This window comes from Rhipicephalus microplus, chromosome 2 (assembly GCF_043290135.1).
Source record: "Rhipicephalus microplus isolate Deutch F79 chromosome 2, USDA_Rmic, whole genome shotgun sequence".
In the NCBI taxonomy this organism is placed as follows: domain Eukaryota; kingdom Metazoa; phylum Arthropoda; class Arachnida; order Ixodida; family Ixodidae; genus Rhipicephalus; species Rhipicephalus microplus.
The window spans coordinates 289021881-289041369 of NC_134701.1; the positions used below are offsets into that span (position 1 = coordinate 289021881).

The 19489-nt window shown below is 46.6% G+C and overlaps 1 protein-coding gene across 5 annotated transcripts in view; it reads right to left on the reverse strand.

Annotated features, from left to right (window-relative positions):
* LOC119177839 (uncharacterized) overlaps nucleotides 1–19489 on the reverse strand; it is a 355504-nt gene that overhangs the window by 49285 nt on the left and 286730 nt on the right. For all 5 annotated transcript variants that reach the window (XM_075882235.1, XM_075882234.1, XM_075882231.1 and 2 more), the window contains one exon: nucleotides 5584–5676. In XM_075882235.1, coding sequence (XP_075738350.1) covers nucleotides 5584–5676 — 93 coding nt within the window. The remainder of the gene's footprint in view (nucleotides 1–5583; nucleotides 5677–19489) is intronic.

A 19489-nucleotide genomic window follows, 5' to 3' on the forward strand; every position in this document is an offset into this window, starting at 1 on the left:
TCGCGCCGGACGGCGGACTTCTCCGCAACCGAAGGCCCTCAGTTTACTGTCTAGCCTCAGTATAGGTTAGCTTCTTTACGGCCTTTTCTCGTAAAGGAGTTGACCCCGCCCTGTCTGCTGCCAGTGTTTCTTTTTTTTTTGAAATGTTCATGTGTATTTTATGTTTCTTTTGTCTAATATTAAGTGTTATTTGTGTTTTATGTTTTTCGCCAGAGGTTGAGTGTCGTTTTGCTCTGTTTTTACTTTTTTTTCCGTATTCGTTTCGCCTACCGCGAAGGGAGCTGTGTGTGACCTTGTGTGTCGGTGCTTGCCGGGAGGGAGAGAGACGAAGGACGCTTTGCGCCTACGCTCGCGCAGCCGTCGGCGGTGTGTGTGCGTGCGTGTGTAAGTGCGTGACGCTTCACTGCGAGCCCGCGAAGAGTGCGTCATGGCTGCCCTCCATCGACGCGGACACTGGAGGTGCTGGGGGGTCATTGACCCACTGACGTCAGACCATCTGGCTGTGCTCTGCTCTTGGCCGTCGCCGAAGAAGCCGTGCTGCCTTTTCCACCATGGCTCCTGCGCGAGGCCAGCTGAAAGCAGCTATATGCTGCCAGCCAACGCCAGGGCGCCTCGCAGCCAATTTTGGTTCGGCCTCCCTGACCACCGGAGAGGCCCGGCTTCCCGCAACGTCCAGCTTCGTCATCGAGCCGGAAATGCGGGGCCTCCGAACAACCGAAGCGGCTTTCGTCGGACTCGCGGCTTATCAAGAGCAGCAACAAGCCATCAGTGAGCCCCCTCCCGTATCTCTGACCTCGCACTCGGGCATCGCACCCAGCGGACACTGTCACGCCCTTTTCCGCCCCTCCGCGCAGTGGACGCTATCCCCCTTCAGCACCACGAACACTAGTGCCACGTTTCTGTGCTCCCTTCCGCAGTTATCTTTATAGTGTCGTGTGTTTATTTTGTTATTTATGTTTTTGTTTCTTCTTTGTAATCATATTTTTTTTTAAGCAGCAGTAGCAGGGCTGGACTGAGGTTAGCTGTCGCTCATAGCAGTGTCATTTTAACTGCATGGGTGACGTCCGGCTGCCTTTTGCAGACCGGTAAAGGGCAAATTTAGGAGAGGGGGATGTGGGAATTGAGGCTGGCCCGCTGCCTGTGCGCGGGCTTTGCCGCCTCTTTTCTCATGTCCCGACATGTCTGCCCTCCTTTGCGGTCAGCCGCGCTGGGAAGGGCGGAGTGACGTTTAACTCCCTCACCCGGTAGCGGATGTTGACTGTGGCGCCGCGCGGGGAGCCTCCCGAGAGGTTTTCGCGCGCTGCGTCGGGAGCGGCGAGTACAGTCCGGGACTTCAAACGGTGAGCCACGCATTCTTTTCCGTCTGTCGAGTCCCGTCGCTCGGGGCTCGTCGGACTTCGCTGACGGCGCCTCGCGCCCGATGCGAACGCTCACCTTTTGTTGCCCCGCTGCGTACTCACGGCCGAAGGGCAGTACGGTGTCCTAGTGCGTGGCCTAGCTACGCCGACCCGTCTCCCTTCGAAGCCAACGCGAGCGCCTTTGCCCTCGCTCGAGCAACCGGGCCCTTTGTTCCGGTGTCTCCGTGGATCACCTTTACCGCGGAGACGTGCTCGTGGCACCCTGTGTAGTACTTTGTGCCCGTGGCGTGGATAAGCCTACTTGCTTTCCCGCCGCGCCTTTTTTGCAACGGGCTGTACTGCGTTTGGTGTTGCCACAATAAAGTGTTGCGACTTGAGCAGTATCGTGTTTCCCGCCACGGCGACGGTTAACGAGTGCCCTGCAGCTCGCTAAGACCGAACCCACGCTGGTGGCCGTACTCCTTCGGGATACGTGTACACCACAGTATATAGCACATACAACGTTATAAGATATAGTTATTGTTTTTCATCTGCCTCATTCCTTTTAAGTTTCCACACACACACGTGTGTATACTCTTTTCGCTATGTCGTGATGCATCAGTATAGCATAGCAAAACAGCAGACTCGTATACAGTTGCCCTTATTGTCATTTCTAAAGCGGTAAGTGTTTTCGGCGAGCTTGTTGAACCGAGCAACGCTTTACCCTGCGTTTAGGAACGAGGCAGAGGGTGTTACGTAAACGAAGCTCCGGCCAGTCCACTCAGATCTGCGTGGGCTTTCATGCACGCCTTCCGCAACGCGGGTGCCTAGTTTCTGGGCCGCCGGGTTTTTCTTTTCGTTTTTTTTTTCTCGAAAGCAGGCGAGTACGGATGAAGAGGCAAGCAAGCGAAAACACGAGAGGATGTCTTGCGAGGAAAGCAATTTGTGCCAGGTTACAAGCCACGAGTCGGGAGAAAGTCGAGACGAGCCGTTGTGCGCGAATAAGGTATCCGGCTGTCCCGAAACCCCACGCGCATTCGTGGGCTGCTGCGGTGCATCGTTTCGTTAGGGATAGCGCTACCAAGCTCGGACAAAGGTGGCCCTGGATGTGGACAAGCGGAATCGCGTATGAAGGAGACAGCGCCGCACGGGCGGCTGACAAGATGGCGGTCGCCGTAAAACACCGGCAATAAGCTGAAACCGGAGAGCAAACTGCTCGACGAAGGAAAATAAGCGATACACGAGAAAACAAAGGAAAAAAGATAACGGGATGTGTAGGTTAAGGAGAAGAAGAGAATGTAATAATAGACCAGCAAAACCTGGGTACGCGCGGATCATGCCGTACTTCATCATTCCCCGTTCGCAATTTTGACACTCTACCCATTCCCGCAGGAGATGGTGAAGACGTCGTTACGAATGATTCGTTTGCCCGGAATAAATACTTAATGTTCAGATTTTTTTTTGTCGTATGGCATTGCTTAGTGGAACTCGTTGCCCGAAGTACTGTAACCGGGACGCAATGCATTACGAAGTGGCTGGTGTTACGTCCATTGTTCTGCCCACGCATGGGTGCACTATGTGTTTCGCTCTTTCCACGTAACGTCCGTTCATTCCACGGTGTAGAGCAGAAAACAGTACATTTCGCGCAGTACCTTCCTCCCGCGTTTCCCTCTCTTTCTTACCTTTTAGCCTTCGTTGTGTAAAGAAAGTCGGTAGCCACTATTTTATAGAACGTACTATGATAGCTTTCCATGGTCACCATCGGTAGTGCAGTGATTGAGGTGCTTGGCTGCTGACCGAAAGGTCGTGTGTTCGATACCAGCCGTGGTGGTCGCATTTTAATGGAGGCGAAATCCAGGACGCACGTGTACTGTGCGATTTCTATGCACATTAAAGGACGCCAGATGGGCGAAATTTCCGTAGCCCTCCTATAAGACGTTATTCATTATCGTACCGCGGTTTTGGGATGTTACGCCCCAAACATTACTGTTATTATTAAAGCTTGACAAGTTCACCGATGATGTTGTAAAGCATCAACATTTTCTAAGCGGTTGTCACCCGTTGCTTTTTCCTTTTCCAGACTAAGTCGTTGTGTGTGGCCAACCCTCTTCGCAGGTGAAGCTTCCAGCTACACTTGGAGGCAGCCCAACGAAAAGCCACAATAGCATCACATTTTTTATCGATATAAAGAAGGTGAGACGTTTTCAAAGAATCGTGCTCTGACAGCCGGTGCGGCATACATTGAAAACATATTCTAGCTTTGCTTTATTTGCGGTGCATAGTACGACACTCATTCGTCCCATTGAGAGATTGCGCCACACACTGCTTGAATAAAATTTTGATTGCGTGCTCTTCTTTGATTAGCGAATTAATCTTGTTTGTTTATGTGCTTGTAACGACCCATGTTGTGTATGGCAAATTTGATGTGGTCGTATAGCAAAGCGGGTGCAGAATCCCGTCAGGGGGCAGGCAACTTCCTTTAGTCCTGATCCGGACGCAACGTATTGCCCGAATGAGTCAATTATTGTAGCGACCTCGCAAATGAAATGCATTCAGAGTTCACAAATGTGTGTGAAACAGCTTTCAGGATTAGAGGGCAACTTCGCACGTTATCAGAGACCATTGAATAATCTTGTCGGTCATGTGACGGCAATATAACAACGCCCCCCTACCCACCCATGGATGCCTCCCTCTGCATAAAGCTCAGCGGAAGCCTTTGGAAGCCGTCCGCCCGTTCTTTCGTGTGACGCATGACTAGCATGCGTGATCAATTCTTTTCATTTTGAGCGTTTCCAACTGCGAGAGCGGCAATAACAGCGTGTAGCCGACAAGCGCGAAATCTTGACAGGACGAAATGCCACGCGACAGCACCATTCAGTTTATAGATCTACGGCTGACATTCGCCAATCAACATACACGCTGGATGTCTGAGCCACGAGCACAAAAACCATTGTTGCAGCTCACATCATCACTCACAAAGTTATTGAAAAAAGCATTGCTCAAACATGTGTTTCCAATGCCTTGGAAAAATTATGTCCACACATTGTAACTGAAAGTATCGTGGCGCAGATACATCGGCTCAAAGCATGCAAGTTATCCCGAAAAACTGCTTACATCAGTAAACAATCTACGGGAGAAAGAAAAACTGCAGGACAAATTATCCCCAGGCCGACGCGAAAGCTGGTCGGTGCAAGAAGATTCCAGTCATACCCTGCATGCAAAATATATAAGATCACCCCATGAAAATAGGCCAACATTGCGGTGTTCAAGCGGGTTTTTCAACACCCCTTATACTGTCATATCTTTCGCCTATCACCTGTCCTGTGATGAAAAATAAACGCCAGGGCACTATCAAACATTGCAAACGATACGTATATTGCATCAACAATGTCATCAATAGTATTTCGCTTTCATGCACGGTATGCTATGTAGGCCAAACAGGAAAGTCTCTGAATAACCACCTGTGTGAGCACAACAATAATGTGCGTACAGCTAAAGCAGGTTTTTTTGGTCATTCGCTGCCGTGCCTGCGGATGCACCCCTTTGTTTGAAGAAACCACAATCATCGGTCGATATCAGGACGAGCACACTCGCGAAATCATCGAAGCCGACCCTATTGCGCAAGATCATGCATCAGCATGGCATCTGTCTGTTTATCGGCAGTTATCTTTTTTGAAAGAGCGCGTGTGATTATTCCTTAAAAAATCTTATCATGCTGTACATTTTTTCTCATATTTTTTCGTATACTTTTTCCTTTCCTGTTAAATATAAAATTCAATCGCTAGTCAGCGTTTCTCTGTGTCTTTTCTTTTGTACCCCATGTTGAATATTGCACCGTTTGTACTTAATTATGGAAGACCAACTAGCCCAAAGATACACTGTATACTAAGCTTAGTGCTGTCACTGTACACATGCTCTTAAGCAACGAGTAGATATCGCCTGTAGGAAGGCTAGGTGGAAACCACTTCCTTGTCTTTGAACGCAGGTTAGTCTTTTAAGCTTTTTGCTTTTGTTTGTGTTCTGCCTTTTTTCGTAGTACCTTTCTTTCTATTATTTTTAAATTGCATTTTACTGAGCTTGGCATACCCAGATTGCCAAACGACTGGCTGACCACCTTTGTCGAAAGCCAGCTTCGTTCTTACTTTCCGCACGTAACCGATGAAATAGGCAAGTAGGTCGGCGAAAGCTCTTTTAATCATAAACTATTCGCGGAGTGCTCTATCTTGAAACAACAGCCCATACTCACCGATTCTGCCGTTAGATAGAAGAGAACAATGATGTCCAGCAAAGTGGATAACGAGATGGACACCAGCCAAGGAAGCAGCAGAGTCCTGTTGTCCTGCGAGCGAGAGAAAGCAATCGGGATATCCATAGGTTAGAAAGGGAAAGGAATCGCACTCGGTACATATAGAAGACAAGCACGTCACATCCCGGGAGATGACTGTGTGCACAAGACGAGTCGCTACCGAGAATGAACGACGCCGTTCACGCCGAAACTCACACATGAGGACTGTTTGCACATCTCTGCCGCCTTACATGAGCACCCGGGCGTGGTGCGAGAAATACACGCTGTTATGTACACAACTTCCGTCCTTTCCTGACTATTTATTTGTCCGAAAGTTGCTATATACTTGCACGAGGGTGAGCTACAGCTACACAATTTTGTCTTCGAATACTGTGCAGCTCTACACGAGGAATAAATAGCACGAATATGAGTCTCGTGTTTTTTTCCCACGAAAATATTGACACAAGTTTTGCAGTTACAACTTGATGATCTAGATTTCATTCATGTAGTCAAGAAATCGGGCGTAACGAAAAAGAAAAAAAATATTGATCGAGATGGGCAAAAACGGTCCATATTTACAACTCAGTGACTGAGTATGGTGGTTATGAAGGATGTTACACTGGAGGAATCTCAGCTATTTTCAACTGATCTAGGAGGCCCCAAATTCACGCACTCATCATACACTGCGACTTCCGTAAAATAAAATGGCCAGACCTGCGCGAGTAGCGCCACATAGTCACAGCGAAAGCTGAAAGAGCGGCACTTATATAGACCCTTTAACGCTAGCGCGTTAAAGATCTCGTTTTGCACAAATTGCGGCGTCGGCGTTGACGCCGTTGGTTGTGAGCGAAAAGTTATCATCTTCTGCGTGAACGAAAAATCGAACCCTGTCATTTGCGCGGCAAGTGAATGTTCTACCACACGACCACGCGGCTGCTTGTGAATACGGTGAAAATAACTTTCTCTTCTTGGAAATGCCGTGAAAGTAAGCTTCCTGCTTCACAAACACACGCGTACTGAACAAATGCTTAACAATAAAACGTGAACTATTGAACGCTTGGTACAAGCGAACATTGCCATCAGGCTTCAAGACAAGCGGTTATCATGATGACTTTATGGTTTAAAGCTGGTGACCCACTACGCATATATTCTGGTCACTTAGTGGGTGAATAACAAGTTCGGAAAGATTTTATGCACAAAGTGCTTGAAGTGCGCCCTAGGGACAAGATATCGCTAACGTGTTTAACTTTTAAAGGTGATCCCTAAAGATCCCCTAATTTTTTTCGAACAATTTCAGAATAACTACTACTAGTTCAGCTGCATGGTATACCCACTACGCCATAATAATATTTGTGTTGTGGGGAAGCACTCACTAGGCCATTATTCATAATTATTCGGAAACGCATGGTACTCGCTACACTCTTGTGAGACATTATTTGCACATTGTTGACGCCGTGGCGATGACGATGAAGAATTATGCCAAGGGCTTATGTAATGGGTTGGAGCACTCAGCGATCTGCGTTTTACACAATTCATATTGTGTGTCGTCTGGTTGTTACTTTACTCTCTTAAAGCTTTATTACACATTTTAACGCAACTCCTTACCCGACGTGAAGCCGGCATAGCGTCAGTTTGCAATGGAGTTTGAAGCACTGAAGTAGCCCAGTGGTAGAGTATTGGGATGCCACGCAGAAAGCTCGGATTTGATTCCCATTCTGTCATGGGCATCTTTTTTTTTTTGCGTGATACTAGTTACGAGAAACGGCGGTGACGGACAACTACGGCCCCATACTCAGCCCTTCTACTCTGATAACAGTTTTCGCTGTAGAAAACCTGTAGCCATACAAAAGTCCTGGACATGTTGCATTTGTAAGTGGATGTCCTGCGTTAGCTACTCCGTCGAAAAAAAAATGTTTCGAATTAAGTTCCTAATTACTTAAAGTGCAACAGCACCATAGATCACGAGTGTTGGTACGCTCTGGTCGCCTCGAAGCGCGAGATTAACTGCATTTCGTGGGGAATCGAAACTCGCTTTTGTGGAAGTGATTCCACAGGAGCGAGAACATTTGTCATATGAAGACGGATAGTCATTTTCTTAAAGAAAAGTGAGGCCCATTTGTAGAAGAGCTCACTAATGCCTTTAGTGGGCTTTGCAATCCACTTGTCAAGTTGACAGAACTATTTTACACGTACATGATAGTATGGTAAAAAATAACAATGAAACTTAAGCCCTGAAGGTACGCCCATTTTGGTTTATTAGCGCTACATTTAATGCCACTAGATCCTTAATTTGTTTCCTTTGGACAGAAACGATCGGAATGTTTACGCTTCACAGACGGCCTCTATAAAAAATGGAGTACGAAAGCCCCTGATTTAAACAACATGTTAACGAGACAGAGTCATACTGCGTTGATTATTCCCATCTTGCCTTAAGAAAAGAGCAGTTAACATTTGTCGACTGCGTGTGCATTATTTGTGTATTTTGTCTCGAATGACTGCAAGAGACAAGCATATAATAGGGTTGTTGAACTCACCCACACGAAGCTGTAATTCTTGAACTCCCACCCAACGAGACCAGAGTAATTATGTGGAGCATTCTCATTTGAAGGAAAGACCGAGGTAGATGAAAAGAAAAAGAAAAAAACAATCGCACACACAGCAGTGCAGTGCACGTTAGCGTATACGGAAGACTAGAGTCCGGTTAAACTCTCTGCCTTCATGTTAATAAGTACCAATCGCATAATATTGTTTGCCTTTATTTTAGCCCTTAAAATTGTCTGATCCTCGCTTCCCGTTGTCTACGAGTCTATAACATCTGCCAACAGCGTACAGCATTGTATCACACCATATGACACCGTTAACATCGCCGCCAAGAGCAACACAACACTCTTGAAAACGTTTCCTGGCGACAGTTGATTCATTTGCATTCACCTGTTCTCAAGTTGGCCTCCTCTTGCCTCTAATACTTCATTTTAACGTATTACGCTTTTTTTGTTCTTCGAAGAATAGAAGATAACGTTTAATAAGGTGAGATTGTTGGCTAGTTGGTTTAACCTTTTCAATAAAAAAAAAACAGCGTGGCAAAAACGAGGACGAAGCAGTGAGTGAGAAAAGTTTACGAGGCAAATCGCCGAGGTGCATAATATTGTAACGTCAAAAGAAAACTACATCAGCGCACCATAAATTTTATTATCTGACAGAAATTTCACATCTATCGACTAACTTGTCATAATTGTTCTGCTTATGCCATGCACTAGCAGAATCATGCTATAATGACCATACCATTTTAATTTTTATGTTATTTTAAATGCGAAGCATTTCTTATCGAACTTCAGCAACTTTGAGCTTATCTATCTATCCATCTAGCCGCTTACGTTTGGGTGCTCTCGTGGTCACGCTCTCAACTTGCCGTGAACCAAAATTGGCATGGGAGGGTAAGATGTTTTGACGAATATGACGCACTGATCAAGACATGTATAATGTCACAATCCCGTCGCGTACGTCGTCAAACATTTCCCGCCAGACAGTGGGCACATACCCTCGGGCGGGTGTGTGCCGCTGGTATGCGGGTATGTGCCACCGGTGATTTACACTTAGTATTTACCCAGGAACGACGAGAACACACATGGGGAATTTTAGCGCGTCAGCGTTAAGAAATACCTGACATCGGTAGCATCGACCCGACAAATGCAAAGAATAAATATCAGGGTCCCAGGTGGAATCAAACCCAAGCATTATGTGTGGCAATGAAGCATTTTACCACAGCGCTACGCCAGGTCTCGAAACTTATTTTCAAATAGACGCTAATCTTCGTGAAACGTCAATAGTAGTTGCAGTGCTGCCTACCCAATTTTATAAACATTACATATGTACTCCTTGGATACAGGCGTCACGTCGGGTTAACGTCAATTGTGGTTAGTCGCCATGCGCTAAAGTTGATTTATGTAGCAGTGTACAGCTAGGGTCAGCATCCTCGCGAGCATCAGCGCTTCATATCAGCTTGTGGTGTTGCTAATGCACATATGTCTGTGCGTGCAACATTTGTACATATATTTAGCGTAATTTCATGACGGGTCGCTCAATCAAAAAATTGCAACATGCTTAGCTTCCCTCCGCATGCTTCGCATAACATCGATTCTCAGGTACGTGGGATCTGGCGATTTTTTTTTGTGTGTGTGTGATTATATTTTGTTTAGGATGAGGTGTTCTTACGTATGTATTTATATACTTCTTTTCACCAGAAATAATTTCATCTGACGTTAGCGCTTCGTGTGGTGTGGTGCTCGTCCTTTTTTTCTTTTTCAACCATGCAGTTTCCCCATTGAACGAAATAGCAATTTCGTAGTAATTCTTTACATGTTGACATATTGCCAGCAGAGTATTTGTTATTAGTAAAAAAAAGTCGCAGCTTTGCCGCAAAGCCGAAGCAATGAACGCAAAAGAAACTAATTAGAAGGTCACACGCAGAATGACAAGCAGACCGAAAAACGCCCCGTGTTTCTCACGCACAAATGACGCACGAAACGTACTCACAGGTACGGATAAACGAATAAACATCTCAGTTGTTACTTTGCCGCGTCTGAAAAGCACGCCTTTTTTGCAAACGGAGGCTGTGCAACGATTGCAGTGACCTTTGTGCGCACGGTAACTACAACAGAATCGTTGCGACTAAACGCAAAGGCTAGCCAAGACGTACGAATCTCCCCACTGCAAGATAAGGGTGCGCGATCGAGCGTACACCCTTTTATTCTCTACGTGGGCCAAAGTACGCGTGAGAGATAAGAGCCACCGCGCGCTCACTGAGCCATCTTGCTGATAAAGCACGGGCGTATCTCAGTGGTAAAATAGTGGGCTGGCACACCATCTTGCTGATAATGCTGAAAACACGATAGTTCCTCCCTCCCCCGAGATGCCCGCCAACAACGGTAAGTGGTAGATATGAAAACCTTGCCGTTTGAACGTTGAACGAGGCCCCCCTCGGTGGCTCAGTAGTCAATGCCTCACATTCACGACGCGGAGGTCGCGCGTTCGATTCAGCGCGCCAGGGTCTTCTTTTGTGATTTTTTTCTTTCTTGCATTTTCATATATATAGATACGTATACATATACAGTGCATGACATCGCCGGCGGCGAAATCAAGCCGAAAGTGTCCATACAATTGCTATCGCAATAAAATGCGTCTCGCTTTGGTGCCATTCGTTCGCTGTTTCAGAATATTCTTTAAAATTGGTGCAACCACGTCCTAGTGGGGCGAAGATTAAGCAGTGGTCTGGTGGCGTTGCCCTCATTCCCCTCTCTCACCTCTTGCTATACTATGCCGTCCCTTCTCGCCTCCTCACTATCTCCTCGTATTCTTCGCTTGCCCTTTGAAATGAACCTTTTTGAAGCATACACGATGAGGGGCAAAAGTGCGCATTGTGTCAGTGCCCCTTCGTTCACCCTAAGAGACAAAGAAGCCAAATATCTCGGTCAAGAATCAGAGGCCTTTGATATCATATCCTCCTTCCTTAATTCCCATCCCTTCTTCTTATCGCCCTCTTTTAGATAATATAATGCACAATAAGCCAACTGTTGGCAGTCAGCCCATGCACTTGCTTGCTCTTGCCCCACATGTTTGTGTTCATTAGGCGCTATGTATTTTAATGGATCTGTACCTACAAGCTCACTTGAACAACCTCGGAAGTACCTTTCTCATCTGCACTAAACATAGCTGTGCTTGTTTTTTTTTTCTCTATGTCCGTTTCGTTCAATCTCACTGAACCAGAATAGGAATAAGAGAGAAAAAGTCTTCTCTATGGCGCGAGCGCACACTCAAATGGCCATGCTATATGTCGTTTCGCGTCCGTCCACACCATCAATTATGATATGTGTGGTTTTACGCCCCAAACCACCCTGCGAATTGCCAGACGCTGTAGTGAAGAACTCATGAAATTTGGACCATCTGGTGTTCTGCGTTAATATCATCATCAAGGCATTCGAAGAACAAGGGGAAGAGGACTTCTCTTTGGCGTTAGCACATGGCTATGCTACACGTGGTTTTCCCTGCGTTACGCTCAAGTACGACAGTGTACGACGATGACAACATACGACAGCCCGGCCTCCTAAGGTACTCCGAACTTGATCGAGCGGTATTAGAACCCACCGTTCAGAAATTTTCAACAGTGCAAAAAAAAAAAAAACGAACGAATGAAAATAGAGTTGATACGGACAAACGCTGACTTTAAGATGTTTTTTTTTTTAATTTAAAGACACATATATGTAGTGAAAAATTCCGCTGCCAAAAAGGCCATGTGACAACCACCGCGCACGAACACACACTGCCAATTTCATCACCTGTTAGATTTCAAGCGTGGTGGTTGTAATGTGTTCTTTTTCCCAATGCAATTTACTTTTACCTCCCCCCCCCCCCAAATATGTGACATAAAAAGCAGTTGGAAGCCAGTGATTGTCCAAGTCAGCTGTTTCTGTCCACTCGTGTTTCTTACCAAGCTGTTGACATTTTCTTTACGATGAAATTCCAACTTGGCTAAACACTCGTGCTGGTAACTAAAACCCTGGCACACTGCGTGGCAGTCGATTGCGCTGAGCCAAACGCACGAATAAATAACGAAACAAGACGACAGATAGTCAAGTGTTTTATCACAGTGCCACGCGGACGCTTGAAACTTATTTTCGAAAAGATTCTACGCAGGCGTCATGTTGGACGCAAAATTATGTTAACAGGTGATTGAGCGTGACATAAAAGTAAAAAATAAAAACTAAACGTCACACAATGTGAATTGCGCAATGAGTGGGCAGGTTAGAGCATACCAGCCATTACAAACAGACCAGCCACAATGCTTTGTCATCTTCAGTCACAGCATCAACTAAATGCACATACTGCATTGCAGATGTGTACAGTAGGTAGATCGATTCTTCGCACAGTGCTGAACAGTTGCATAACGCGTGCTTTCATGCTTCGTGAAATTATGATGACTTATAGCATTGTGTTTAATTTGCAACTGTACTTGAAGTAGTCACCGCGAGAGAGTTTGCAATGGGCTTAAAAAAAGAAAAGGCCACCCTCTCAGTTTATGTTGTGAATATGCTGCATGCACCACGTAAACCAGGCATTATTATTTATTTGTTTGTTTTTCTTTTTGTTTACAGTACCTTACAGAGCCCTCGAGTGGCATTGCGTAAGGGGGTGGTACAGAAAATTATGGACCATCTCTCCGAAGGGAATCTTGATGGGATGCGAAGGAGCAGCGGTGTACACGGCGTTGAGTGCTGGAAAAACGGTCTGAAGCGAAACTTGGTGTAGCGTTTACTAAAGCAAACGTTTGTTCGAAAAGCAAAAACACGCGAGTTGGTTTGGGTTTGTGCAAGTTTCATCGACGATAAAGACTGTTCACTGGATGTTCGCTCGAACGATGCGAGCGGGGCAGAGGGTGGAGTGAGAGAGAGACATGACACGCGGCGAGTGGTGTTAGGCTACAGAGAAAATGACGTCAACGCACGCGCACTGCTGGAGAAGGCGTGGCGTACTTGACACCGTCCCAACCCCCTGCGGCCAGGGGAGCGCGGTGTGGACGGAGGGACAGCGTTACACATGCTAGTCAAATAGCTGTTTCGGGTAACTGACTGGATTCTCAGAGGAGGAAAACACATGAAGGGGAGACAAAGTTATGTGGGCCCACGTGATAAGAAAGTCCGCAGGTATACAACGTGGCAGCAGAAAGCACAAGACCGTGTTGATTGGTGGATCATGGTAGAGGCCTTTGCCCTGTAGTGGGCGTAGTGAGGCTGCTGCTGCTGATGATGATGATCATAATGATGTCACACATTTTACTATCTGTGACGTCATGACGACGTCATACGGTGATGTCATTCTGTGATGTATATTACTTGCGTAACGGCCCTGACTCAGCGGTACGGTCGCCACCGATGGTCAAATTTTTCATTTGATGTAGCATTGAAGCATTCACCTTAAAAAACAGAAATGCATTAACGATATGCAATCCAGATTTTCACATCCATGACTGCCAGCTTAACTTTAAGGCGTACCATATTGAGATAATATATTTAGAAGCAGATAATATTATTCGCTCACTGCGATAGCAGAGACTGACCCACGTCTGTGCCTAATTCCCACCCGAGAGCAGTTGCCAAATAAACATGCAAATTCCAATTTCAGAGCAACACTCGTGATGTACTTCCACAGAAGGCCGAGAGACGTCGTTCAGGGCGCCAACAAAACTCTCTCGAGGAATGTGGCGGAAGAGATATGTGAGCAGAGGGACGGTGCGCCCATATTCAACGATAAGAGTTGGTTCCGGCTTGAAATGAGGGCCGCCACCATTCGGCTTCCAATGCGGCTGCACGGAGCAAACTTTCCATCTCTCGCCGTCGAAGAGCACACAGATGAAGAAAACGACTTAAGTAAAAAAGAAAAAAAAAAGAAAGTGATGAGAACGCATGCAACAATCTTCACGGTGTCCAAGAAAAAAAAAGCACACCGAGAGGTCAACAATAGAACCCCGGGGAGGAAAGAGCAATGCGGCGCTCAATAGAACTGCGGCCGGCAAAATGGATGTTGGCGACTGTGGCTCCACTGACTCGGGACACAATAGGCACGCGCCGCAGCGTGCTGGCGAAGGCGAACCACGCTGTGCTTTGGGCTCGCTGTGAGGAAACCAAGATTAAATACGGCAAGGACCAGTGTGGACACCACGTTCCAGCGCTGACCGTTGACCCCTTTCTTTAAATGAAAGAGGTGATGACGCCGACAGTCAGCGCCCACAATTCATCGCCAATAGAAGACAGCTCGTCCACTTTTTCTTATGAAGCGGGGACGATTTCACGTGAGACTGTGCTATAGAATTCGCACAGTTTCCTTGGACTCATACATGTGAGGGTAAGAAAGGGCTGAAAAAGAGATGTCTGAATACGGGGGGGGGGGGGGGGGTCCTTAGAATTGAAAAGAAAAGAAAAGTGAACCCCGCAACTGTCTGCAGCTAAGTGCGACACCTCAGCAGTGGTTCATAGGCGAAGAGAAACGAGGGGGGGGGGGGGGGTAATACACTTGAGCGAAGAGAGCAAAGAAGAAGGAGAGAGCGAGCGAAGAGACCGAAAAGAAAGGGGCAACGCCCAGATCGTCTACAAAAATCACGGGGCGCGAATTCTCTGAATTCGCTCACGCAGTCCGCTTCCGTCAACAAAGTCGGGCAGCGCTGAAAGGTAACGCTTGATATGCGCGCGGCCACTGTTCGGAAACAAGAGGTGCTCAATTGTTGTCGAGTCTGAATACGCTGCAGTTACTATTATGAAGATGTGACCTGCGTTGTACACGTTCTTCTAAAATTGTAATGAAAGCTCGTTCCTCGTTGTTTGCCAATTTTGGAACGAGTTCCTGTTACACGTTCCCCAAAGTAAAAAGCAACTCGTTACAGAAATATTTGGAAAATTTGTACGTGATTGGGAATCACGTACAAATCATTACATTACCGTTTCATTTGACTTTTTAATAAATACATAGTGACACAAATGCTGTGGCAAAAAAATTGATCAGTTTGAGGCTCACATTAAGCTACATATATTTATACGAATGTAATATCGCCACCAGCAGGCTATACCTATGTAAAAGGAATCTAAATAAACTAACCTAGACGAACTCTTTTAACACACTACCGACCATACTGCAACTTTTGTGCTCGTCCATTTCAAGTCCAACACATGTGACACTTTTCACTTGGTTTCTCAATGTCGCAGTCAGGATACTGAGCACGCTGCAGAGAGTCAAATACAAAAATCCACTAATGAAAAAACAATTAAATTTCTTGCATAAGGAACTCCACAAAAAGGGAGAATGTTTAGAGGTTTAATCAGTGCTGATACATTATTTACAGGATATACATATTCAACCGAGAAATGTGCTTTGTTTGCAGCCGGCGAGCATAGTTCTGTATATTTCGCTCTCTGTCAAGGTTTGTCTCTCTTCCTTCCAATTCATTCGCTCTGCTCTTCTTTCGCTTCATTATTGCACCCTTTTCTCTTCCTCCCTCTTTCTTGTTCTCCCTTTCTACGTTCCATCCCCATCACCCTCCTCACTTCTCTTTTCCACCATATTACTATACTATACAATACAAGGCTACGTACGCTACGCTCTTCTAGCATGTGCGTATGTTTTGCAGAGAAACGCAGCGATATTTGATTTCCCAAACATCACACTTCTCTGTGATCGTCACTAAGCTAAAAGATGTATACTAGCAAATGGAAAAGTACTCGGCTGCTGACCCGCAGGTCGCGGGATCGAATCCTGGCTGCGGCGGCTGCATTTCCGATGGAGGTGTAAATGTTGTAGGCCCGTGTGCTCAGATTTGGGTGCACGTTAAAGAACCCCAGGTGGTCTACATTTCCGGAGCCCTCCACAACGGCGTCTCTCATAATCATATGGTGGTTTTGGGACGTTAAGCCCCACATATCAATCAAATCAAGCAAATGGAAAGTCTGCCGAAGTGTTATTTGCATAGGTGAGGTGTTATCTTTACCGCCGTTCTCGTGTAGTGGCTGTGAATGGGCCATTATTTGACGTCACCAATTTATGAATGCAAATTCTTTTCTCTTTTGTGTTAATGTTTGGCTCGTGATACGAGCACAATGGACATATTAGTTCTCGGTGTTGAATTGGTGTGAAGGCCCACGCATATGTTAAATAAATACCATGAAAGAAAAATGAGTTAAACAGCCGAGTGGTTACGACGCTCGTAGTCATATCGTGAATAGGCGGTCTTGAATCTCAACACGCCTAATTATCTATTTATTAATTTTTTTCTGCCAGAGCGGCCCACGATCCTCCCTCAATGAAAACTCGAGGATGACTTCTTTAATAATAAAGTGTAGTATCTACAAAGAATTTGTCTTGTCTTCTCCCACTGCGCGTTTTCTTTCGCTCTCTGTGATGCAAAAACTCTCTGTGAGAGTTTTTGCATCCTACGCTGGACAAAAGAGAGCACGTGTCCTGGAGGCGAAGCAAAAGAGGACGAAGAGGGAGCGTGTCGGTTCATGATGATAATTTTTTTTCTACGACACGTGGCAAACCTCGAGCCTAAGAGCTCCGTAAAAAATGACAGCATATCTATGGAGTGAATGATGACGAGTTGGGCGAAGCGTCCGTGCGTCCGTCCATGCGTGCGTCCCTCTGTCTGTCTGTCTGTCTGTCTGTCTGTCTGTCTGTCTGTCTGTCTGTCTGTCTGTCTGTCTGTATATCTGTCCCTCCGTCTATCCATCCATCCATCCATCCATCCATCCATCCATCCATCCATCCATCCATCCATCCATCCATCCGTCCGTCCGTCCGTCCGTCCCTCGGTCCCTCCGTCCATCCATCCATCCATCCATCCGTCCGTCCGTCCGTCCATCCGTCCGTCCATCCGTCCGTCCGTCCGTCCGTCCGTCCGTCCGTCCGTCCATCCATCCATCCATCCATCCATCCATCCATCCATCCATCCGTCCGTCCGTCCGTCCGTCCGTCCGTCCGTCGATCTAGTGAACACTAAATGTACCACCATCTCGCATCTTTTCATCATATATTCATCATATAGAATTACCGCCATGCAGTGGACATTCAAACGACTAAACGAGAGATGGCTACTACTACAAACACGGGAGATACGACCCACAGCGCAAGGAGTTTCGCCCCTAAAAATTAACTGTTCCTGCTGCATATGGTCAGCCTCAGCGTCTTTCGCTACACTGCGCCGCCAGCAGGAGCCTTAAAGTGAAAAGCAAAATTCATCAGTGAGTGATAGGTGAGAGGTACATTTTGGCGCCTCACAAGGTCGCTCTTCTGCCCTGTTCTTCGTGATGGACTGCTTGCATGCGCTATTTGAATGTTGTGGAACGTTTCCAAAAGTAACGCCTTTCCCTTTACCGTTCCCTCGTAAACGTAACGAGTCACCGTTACAGTTCCACTGAACCGTAATGGAACGGTGATGTTCCTCCGTTCCTCAAAAAAGGGACTAGTTCCTGGAACGTCGTTCCTTGGAACGGCGTTCCGTACAAAACTGCGCCTAACCACACGTATCAGTTGGAGCGCCAAGGTATATATAAACTATAGCATAACTTCCATAGAAGCCTATGAATCCAGTTGTCGGCGGCTCGTTGCCACTGTCGCCACCAACGTGAGGAGGGGACAACAGTAAAAAATAATAAAAAATAAAATATGACGACACAACCGGAAGAGGCAGCAACGTCACGAATTTGCCCTACATGGCTCGAAATTTAAATGTTTCTTAATAACTGACCTGTTATGTGCCTTTATTATTACTCGATTTTATTGTGCCTTGTACTTCGCTAATTTCATGCGGGAGAGAAAAGAAAATAAAACAAAGATTGAGGAACCAAAGTTGTTTTATTAGCGAAATGACGTACTTGCAATATGCAAAAGTAATTTCGCAAGGAATATGCTGAGACAACTGTTCACGAGCACAATAGCATAATTGTTCAAAAACTCACGTTGCCCAATCATTGAAAACCACTGCAGCGAAACCGCATCTTTGAAAATATAGCTTCGACAGCCGTATAGTGCAGCGTCTCATTGCTTAGCCTGTCGCGTTCACAGGCACCAAAGGCGACGGCATGCCGGCAGTGCGCCAGCGAAAGCAGTCGGCAGTCACAGGAGCGGCTCTCGACACATTCTCTGAGCTAGTTGAGCTCTGAAATGTCACACCAGTAAACAACATATAAAAAATAAGTAAACTCCCGAAGGTAGGCACGAAATCACCACGGAAACGTGAGCGATGCCTCGTTGACCTGGCAATGCGCCGAACCAATGAGCACGCCGAACTAAACACAAGGTGTGATAGCGTATTGCTTGGTTGCGCCCCCAAAACCGTTGGGCCATGTTACCATGCAGACTGCCTTCCTGCATGTGCCCGCTGTTTCCGAAACCAAACGAAAAAAAAATTGGACGCTCAACCACATATTAAAGACTAAATATTTTTAATGTAATCTACTAATGTTTTGAGACAAATAAAACTAAACTATTAATAATAAACGTTTAATTATGTTTTTTTTTCATTACGTGTCCCCTCTTTACCTAGTCGCGCTTCAATCGTCACACAGTTGTTGATGTCTGTTGCAATAGGTTTCGGACCACTTCTCGTTCCGACTTTTGTGACCTATTTAGATTGACTTTGGGAGCGCGTTAGCGCATAGAATTTTGGCGTGGCGTCGTAACCTCTCTCGCTCTCTCTCTCTTTAAGGAGAGGGCACGGCGCCATGTCATGTGCCCCATGCTAGCACGCTGCAACGAATCCGTGTGGCCAAGCCTTAAGGCGAGGGAATCCAAAACGCGCTCCCAAAGTCAATCTAAATCTAAGGACGATCACCTATCCGCCGGTCGATAACGTTCATTCAGCTGCCTGCTGATCGCAACTGCACGGTCACTACACGTGTCTGGGAAACCTGCGTCATCTGCGCTTGGTTACCCTCACCACCGACGGAAAAGACGTCACTGGACAGCTTGGCCTGCCACCCATAGGCGCCTTGGACCCTACATAAGGATTCCCTCTAGTCCTGGCTCGTCACTTTGGCAGCAGTGGTTGCGGCTAGAGGACGGCGCTCTAATTCCCTGCTTCTGCGCGATACAGGTTGGTGACAGCCAGCTCGTTTCAAGGACGATCACCTATCCGCCGGTCGATAACGTTCATTCAGCTGCCTGCTGATCGCAACTGCACGGTCACTACACGTGTCTGGGAAACCTGCGTCATCTGCGCTTGGTTACCCTCACCACCGACGGAAAAGACGTCACTGGACAGCTTGGCCTGCCACCCATAGGCGCCTTGGACCCTACATAAGGATTCCCTCTAGTCCTGGCTCGTCACTTT